The sequence below is a fragment of the Nanorana parkeri genome, unplaced genomic scaffold (assembly GCF_000935625.1).
Source record: "Nanorana parkeri isolate BGI_ZX_2015 unplaced genomic scaffold, ASM93562v1 scaffold2059, whole genome shotgun sequence".
NCBI classification, from domain to species: domain Eukaryota; kingdom Metazoa; phylum Chordata; class Amphibia; order Anura; family Dicroglossidae; genus Nanorana; species Nanorana parkeri.
In genome coordinates this window covers 135,457-143,860 of record NW_017308327.1, presented here as the reverse complement: position 1 = coordinate 143,860, position 8,404 = coordinate 135,457, and the positions used below count along the sequence as shown (strand labels likewise).

At 48.5% G+C, this 8,404-nt stretch overlaps 1 protein-coding gene across 2 annotated transcripts; it reads left to right on the top strand.

Moving 5' to 3' along the window:
- The first annotated feature begins 64 nt into the window (after positions 1–64).
- On the top strand, positions 65–753 carry RHOB (ras homolog family member B). 2 transcript variants are annotated; one of them, XM_018572526.1, is made up of 2 exons: positions 65–283; positions 344–753. In XM_018572526.1, the coding sequence occupies exons 1-2, from the start codon at positions 155–157 to the stop codon at positions 743–745; spliced, it is 531 nt and encodes a 176-aa protein (XP_018428028.1). In that variant the 5' UTR covers positions 65–154; the 3' UTR covers positions 746–753. The 2 variants fall into 2 exon arrangements, with proteins under 2 accessions (XP_018428028.1, XP_018428027.1); XM_018572525.1 differs by having other exon boundaries at positions 65–753.
- Positions 754–8,404: the final 7,651 nt, after the last annotated feature.

Here is an 8,404-nt window from a genome sequence, read left to right as displayed (position 1 = left end):
ACAACCGCAGAACCGCTGACCTCGTACCGATCCAGCGGAGATCTACACTGCCCGCCCTTGCACAACCGGGTCCCCGTTCACATCAGCCACCATTAAAACCATAGGCAATCTGAGAAAGCGCCGGGCGGCCGCCGGCTACAGCAGCAAAGTGGCGATGGCGGCGATCCGTAAGAAGCTGGTGGTGGTCGGGGACGGGGCGTGCGGCAAGACCTGCCTGCTGATCGTCTTCAGCAAGGACGAGTTCCCCGAGGTCTACGTGCCCACCGTCTTCGAGAACTACGTGGCCGACATCGAGGTGGACGGCAAGCAGGTGGAGCTCGCCCTGTGGGACACGGCCGGCCAGGAGGACTACGACCGGCTGCGGCCGCTCTCCTACCCGGACACCGACGTCATCCTCATGTGCTTCTCGGTGGACAGCCCCGACTCGCTGGAGAACATCCCGGAGAAGTGGGTGCCCGAGGTCAAGCACTTCTGCCCCAACGTGCCCATCATCCTGGTGGCCAACAAGAAGGACCTGAGGAACGACGAGCACATCCGGAACGAGCTGGCCCGCATGAAGCAGGAGCCGGTCCGCATCGAGGACGGCCGGGCCATGGCCATACGCATATCCGCCTACGAGTACCTGGAGTGCTCCGCCAAGACCAAGGACGGAGTGCGGGAGGTGTTCGAGACCGCCACCAGGGCAGCGCTACAGAAGAGGCACGGCCCCAGCGGGGAATGCATGAGCTGCTGCAAGCTCCTCTGATCCCCCCCTCCCCCATGTGTGTGTCTGGACTTGTGGGATGCTCGGTGACCATGCCTGCCTCCCAGGGAGCATGAGGCTCAGGAAATCTTTAGGGGGGCAGAATTGAAGGTGACCCCATCCTTGGAAAGAGGTCAACTCGTGCCCCCTGCTTTGTGATCGGTCATCTTGCTGGGGTGCTATTGAAGGACTGTAATCATCCTGATATTTGGGGTGTCTCATCCTAAAGGGTCACCAGAGCTCACCCAAAATCTGTGACCTGAGCACTACGTTCATCCTGATGCTTGGGGCGTTTGGGGTCACCTTGGTCCTCCCTACTGTGACTTCAAATCAGGGTCTCATCGTGGAGGTCACGCCAGCCCCCCTTGTGTGACATGAGGACTTCATTCATCCCAATTCTTGGGACATTATCACCTTGTTCCCCCCCACTTTGACTCGAGAACTGCATTCATCACAAGATTGGGGGTCTCTCGTCTTGGAGGTCACCCCGCCCCCCTTTTGTGACCTGAGGATCTCCTTCATCCTGATGCTTGGGACATTATCACCTTTGACTCAAACTGTATTCATCAGGAGATTGGGGTCTCATCATGGTCACCCCCTCATTGTGTGAGCTGAGGACTATATTCATCCTGATGCTTGGGAGCACCCCCTACTGTGACTTGAGAACTGCATTCATCGGGCAATTGGGACCTATCATCTTGGAGCCCCCTTCCCAAATATGTGACTGTTCACCCTGATGCACAGAAGATTGGGGGTCTCCCGTCCTGGCGGTCACCCCACATTACTTGAGAACCGCTGTTTAACCCCAGACCAGTGCTGCACCTTGCCAAGCAGTATTCCACCTGTACAGATAGACTGAGCCTCCCTATTGTGCCAGGAAAGGGGGGCACTACATGTGTCCTCCCCTCTCCGCTGACCTGAATGACACTACCTGCTTATCCAGGGGACTCCATGGTTGAGTTATGTTAGACTCATAGTGGTCCACCCTGAGATAGGATAGCCATGCCTTGTACCATTGACCCCTCCGTCACCATTGTACCCAGTAGCGTGTTGCTGTGCAATATGTTACTGGCTTGTTCAAGCAAATCTGACCTGTTCAGGGCTAGAAGGGGGCCGTCTCCTGACTTGTATATAGACCTGTAAATATATATATATGTATAGATAAATATTCTATTGAGCAGGCTTGGCACCTTGCAGTGTACCGGTTCCTGTGGAACCACAAGTATCAGGACACTTGGGACTTGTAGTTCACCAGAAACTGGCACACTGCCGCTTGTCAAAACCTGTTTAGGAGGGACCTCGGACTCTGTGCCCTTGTGTCATTGAGAGGGAGCCTGTGCTGATGGAATATGAAGGCTGCCGTGCCTCTCAAAAAATGCTAGTTGCCCTGCTGCCATCTTGATCTCCGCACCAATCCACAACTGGTTCTGATCCAAGATGTAAATGACTCGGAAAGCCGATCAGCGGGGCAGCCAAGCAATGTGCATTTGAAGATGTTTAATGACAGCCCGTGTATTGCTCGGCACTGGTTCCCAGTACAGATCAGCCTGTTTTGCAGCTGTAACATTTTTTTTATTTTTCATGTGAAAATATTTTTGCACATTTTTTGTCTTTCCTTCGCCACTCGATGCACTTACCATCTGCATAGACACTAACTCTATCAACACTCGCTTCGTAACCTCATCCTCGTGGACTGTAAGAGGTCAGGCGTGAACGGAAAACAACCACTGTAACATTTTTTTTTTTTTAATGAAAAACTATTTTATTTTCTCGTACATGATTGTAGCGTCACGGAGGAAAGTTACATGTAACACGTACATGACCCGAGTATTGCAGAATGGGACATGTTGTAGCTCCACAGTAAAACGCAGAGACCTGTAGAATTGGGGCGGCGTTTTTCTTTGTTACAGAGGCAGATATTTACACTTTTTTTTGTTTTCCGACAGTGGTACTAAATTGTATTCAACTGAAAACAAAGGCTGATGGCTGTATAAAAAAAAAAGATACATTTGGATATGTTTACATTAAATTTATATGTATATACAGGTTTTTATGTGAAATATTAAATATCTTCTAAATAGATTTCTGTGTTTTTGGTGTTTCTTAATAATTTTATGTTGCATTTAATTGTTAAAAAAAAGGGTCTTTTCTGGATTTATACAGGTTTGAGGATCTGAAAGTGAGTTAATGAACAAAATACATTCAAGTACCTTTAACTATTGACAGCAATGAGAGGATTTATTAAAACTGTAGCAGACAAAATCTGGAGCAGTTGTCCATGGCAACCAATCGGCTTCTCTTCAGTTCAGGTAATATTTGAAAATGAAAGATAGAAGCTGATTGGTTGTCATGCACAGCTGCTCCAATTTTTAATAAATCCCCCTCCAATGTATCTTTGTGTATCACTCGGCTGTAGATTCTCCAATCATCTCTGAATTGTTTCTGACACTGTCCTTCCTTCTGGAGGGGGGCTACTTTTGTTCCTCATGCTCCCTGTGTGTGATGTAAAGTAGTCACCGCTCCAAGCTCACTCCCGTGATGGACTACAATCTCATTACAAATCGGTAAACTAAACTTGAGATTGTAGTCCATCCCGGGCGCGAACTTGGAGTCGTGACTACTTGTACAACCAGATTGTGAGTGTTGTCAGCTTTACAGTGATTACAGTCACTGTTTGAGTATTGTGGCAGCAGCATAACTACTGCTGTCAGAATGCAATAGCCCAGGAGAGGCTGAACAAGAAATAACTATACGTGTATGCAGGGCTGGGTTTACTCTCTGCTGCCCCAAGGCCAGGTTCCTCAATGTGCCCCCCTCCCCCATGGAGAATAGCAGACCTGCAGGCTAATACAAGTGACATTGCCAGGGATCATAAAATGTACAAAACAAGTGGCGGCTTCCCCACTGTACATTTAACTCTGCTTGCCCAAAGCAGGGCTAAATGTAGAAAACTACCCGCCCCGCACTGCATGTCCCGGGCATTGGGAGATAGGAATTCCACACCCCTGCTGCCCCTCCTCTCCCTGCTGACCCAAGGCCTGGCCTCGGTTGGCCTTGTGGGAAATTCAGCCCTGTGTGTATGACCGACCTACAGGAAGCATGCTTATATTTTACTCCACGTTCACATAGAGACCAAGCTATGTAGCTGAAGTTATGGGGGCTGGGACAACCTATAGTACTTGCAGCAATTCTCATTTTATTCACATGAATTAACATTTAAAGGGTAAGAGAAATATAAGGAATGTGACATCAAATATAAATCTATATATTTATTTTTTCCCCTCTCTATATCTGTAAATTGCACTTAGCTGCTTAGTCCAGTAACTTGCAGCCAGCTGTCATTGACACCTGTTCTATCGAAAGTTCCAACTTGTCGGTACCTCCAACGACCTTAGTTCCGGTTTAGTTGGAAGGCAGAGGTTTGGCCGAGAAGGCTGTACTGCACGGGCGACACCCGCGGCGTTTCCCTATACATGATCTACACAGCAATAAAGTATTATAATGAACTAGGGTCAGACTAATCCAGCACGTTATTACTCTGAGTTGCACCACTCAATATGGCCGCCACTTAGAGCTAGGCAACCTTGACACTTCAAGTGCTGTCCCATGGGGCATTGCAAGACTTTGACAGCCGCAGGCATGACTCCAAGAGGAAGAGGTGTGACGATAATTGTAGCTGGTGTGCCGAGGTTGCCTGTTGCTGATCCAAGGTAAATCTGTTTGCAGTTGTGTTTGCAGTAGCCTGTAACACGCTACTGGTCCAAGGGTGAGAATGCTCACTCATTCTACTGTATCCCCCCCCCCCTCTATTATCCCCTGGTGATCCAGCCTGTAACGCTTCTGGTCCAAGGGTGAGAATGCTCAGTCATCCTACTGTTTCTATGCAGGACTAAGCCCTAGGATAGAAAGTGTTAGGGCTACAGAACACCTCCCCCTATCCATCATCACCACCAGAACATATTGCATTGAGGCATTGTGCCCTGAGGTGTTCTATGTAATGCTGGTTATACATCTATAGATTATCTGCAGACTTTCTAGGGTCAGATGGAAAAAGTGCAACAGATTCCTCCATCTACGCTAAACTGTGTGTATGGAGGAATCTCCCACTGGGCCAAACTTCGGTATCTTGCTAGTCGGACCCGCTGGCTGTCAAAAAAACCTGATTGGATGCCGGCATTGTTCAGGTGTTTTGAGCTCATTGGCAGAGACAACAGATATCTTTCTGTGCTTGCAGCAGGAGGGGTCTTTCCATCTTATTCTGTCTGATGCCCCTCAAATAGACAGGAAGTGAAGATAATCTCCCAAACTGGGGACTCTCAAAAAAAAAGTTGACGAATTCTGAACTAAAACAGGTTCTCCACTCTACTACAGAAACATTTTGGCTGGAGTTGGGCTTTCACTGCCAGGCTTTGTAGCAGGCACCCTAAGGTTTCTTCCCTGACACCGCCAGAGCCCCTAGTAGATAACCTGGTAGTTCTGAATTGGTGGAGGGCTGAGGACGCCCCTTGCAGTCACCTATATAAGCTAGGCTACCAGAGGAAAGGATAACTGGTCCTGAGCAGGTTGGAAAGTTCAGCAAGTATTGAGAACCAGGTTCCTGTGGCCTGTAGTCTTTAGAAGGTGGCTGGGTGTGCTTGCACAATCTGGCCATGGCATGATTTTTCTTGCATGCATGGTGGTACCTGTGGGGCACTTGGCCCAAGTGCCCCGTGAGTGCAGGTGGCAGCGGCCGTTCGCGATGGCATCAGAGAGGCCCGGGGGGCAATTGCCACCCTGCCCCCCGGCCCAGTCCGCCCCTGCCGTAGGTACCACCATGCATGCAAGGAAAAAGAGGGCAAGCAGTACTATTTAGGGGCCTACAGATGTAACAGGAGACCTTTACTGAGAGGATGATGTATGCGGACATGTCCTTCACAAAATGTTAGGTGCCTGACTGTTATTCTAATCCAGCAGCTTCAGCATTTGCAGTCAATCACCAGGAGCAGGTATGCAGGTCAGGGACGGTGACTTGAGCTGCTTCATCCTTGTCCTTGGTTAGTGAAAGTTTTGAAGTCACCCAACTAACATTTTCAGAAGGAGGTCATTCAGGGCTCACGCCCATGGGCGCATAAATGCCGCTTTCAGATCTGTCCAGTGTTTTTTTATTTTACCGATCTGAACGCAGCTCTATTATAGCGAATAGTTCATGCACACGGATGCATTTAGCTCTGTAATTAGGAGTAGTGTTCAGCGGCATACAAGAAAAACATGTTCTGCATATTTGAGATGAGTATTTTGGTGTATTTGATGATTATAAATGCGTGTGCATGTGTACTTAGTGAAATGCATTGTGGATGAGTGGATGGTTGTACGCTCCTAGATGAGGTATGGTCAAATACGCGCCTAAATGTGGATAAACGCAGCACACCATTAATGCGTTTTTTGCACTGGCTGTTTCTACCAGCAATTATGCTGTCTGCATGAGCCCTAATGGCAGCCCCATATACACTATATTGCTAAAAGTATTGGGACGCCAGCCTTTACACGCACATGAACTTTAATGGCATCCCAGGCTTAGTCCGTAGGGTTCAATATTGAGTTGGCCCACCCTTTGCGCTATAACACCTTCAACTCTACTGGGAAGGCGTCCACAAGGTTTAGGAGTGTGTCTATGGGAATGTTGGACCATTTGTGAGTCAGGTACTGATGTCGGAGGCGAAGGCCGGGCTCACAGTCTCCGCTCTAATTCATCCCAAAGGTGTTCTATCGGGTTGAGGTCAGGACTCTGTGCAGTCAAGTTCCTCCACCCCAAATTCGCTCATCCATGTCTTTATGGACCTTGGTTTGTGCACTGGTGTGCAGTCATGTTGGAACTGGAAGGGGCCATCCCCAAACTGTTTCCACAAAGTTGGGAGCATGAAATTGTCCAAAATGTCTTGGTAGGCTGATGCCTTAAGAGTTCCCTTCACTGGAACTAAGGGGCTAAGCCCAACCCCTGAAAAACAACCCCACACCATAATTCCCCCTCCACCAAACTTTACACTTGGCACAATGCAGTCAGGCAAGTACCGTTCTCCTGGCAACCACCAAACCCAGGCACGTCCATCGCCAATCTGAAGGCCACACGAAGTTCGGAGGTCTGTAGCTATTGACTCTGCAGAGAGATGGTGACTTCTGCGCACTGTGCATGCGCTAACCCCGCTCTGTCATTTTACGTGGCTGAGTTGCTGTTGTTCCCAGTTGCTTCCACTTTGTTATAATACCAGTAACAGATGATCATGGAATATTTAGTAGCAAGGACATTTTATGGAACACCTAAATCCAATGATTTGGAGGGGGTGTCCCAATACTTTTGGGAATATAGTGTATATCTCAGAACATATATACTGGGTTGCTGGATCTGTAAAGGACGGTTCACATCCTTGTACTGCGTTGCAGGCATGGTACCCATGTGTTTAGTGTATGTTATGGCATAGTGTTAGGTACATTGCATTGACATTTATTTATATGGCACTCCAACATACCTCCTGGCTGCCGTGCATTGCAGCTCATTGCAACACTCAACATTGCACTGCTGTGAAAAAAAAATAGTGCTTGCATTTTTTTTTTTTACCACAATGCATGGTATTGCGGTACCACATGCTGAAACGTACACCCACCAGGAGATGCGTTGTGGTGTTATTCAAATGAATGGCAATGCAACACACCAGTGCACCTAGCATGCAGTGCCTTGCGCTGTGCAATAGTGTGCATTAAACACACGGGTACCATGCCTTTAGCACGATGCAGAACCGACTCTACAGTAAAGGTTGATCGGCAGGGGCAGTTAAGGTGACATGAAAGGCCGAAGCTTAAAATGACATCATCTTCACTTTTTGGGATTTTTTGTACAATTGTGAAGATTTTTACTTCTGCACGAAGGACCTCTCTCTCCCTTTCTCAGTATGTTGTTGCAGTCACAGTTGTTGAACTGCTGCACACGGCTGAGTTCTGCATTTTGGATTCCTTCTGCAGTGTTGGACGTGGCAAGGGAAGCCAATGGAGCTTTAGAAATTCAGTACAAAAGTATCCCCCTCCCCCACCGCCCTGGAGTTTACTTGCTTCATTTCACCCTGCGTTCTCCTTGCCGTGATCAGGCAAATGCTGTGAAAGTGTCAGCTGTTCTATCTGCTGTTCTCATCAGGTAATGTCAATATCAAAGGTTCTCCTGGCAGTGTGCGGACCTTCGCCTGCGCACGGCGTGGCCTTTACAGGAGAGGTGTCCCTGGCCAGGGCTGATTTTGCTGTCTCGCTGCTGGGGCCACTCAATCATTTTAGTTTCATGTAGACCAGGGGTGGGCAACTCCGGCCCTCCAATTGTGCTTTAACTTCAAATCTCAGCATGCTTCTGCTTCAGGGAGTCATGCCTGTAATGGTCAGCCTTGCAATGCCTTGTGGAACTTGTAGTTCCACAAAAGATTACAGGCTGGAGTTGCCCACCCCTGAATGTAGAGCCTGATGAGATAAGTCAGCCGTTAACAAGTGTAAATGCAGCAACAAAGATCTTATGATCAATCTAAATTTTTTGCATAGAACCCTGGAGAACATTGCACCCATGATCAGTGTCACGGGTGCAGTGCACTGGCCCTTGCAGTGTTTACCCCCAGGCCCTTGATCCACATGTTCACGCAGGCGGCAAGGGGG

What these genes read in the sequence shown, in the direction of transcription:
- RHOB (XM_018572525.1), top strand. Translation starts at nt 155, where the DNA reads ATGGCGGCGATCCGTAAGAAGCTGGTGGTGGTCGGGGACGGGGCGTGC.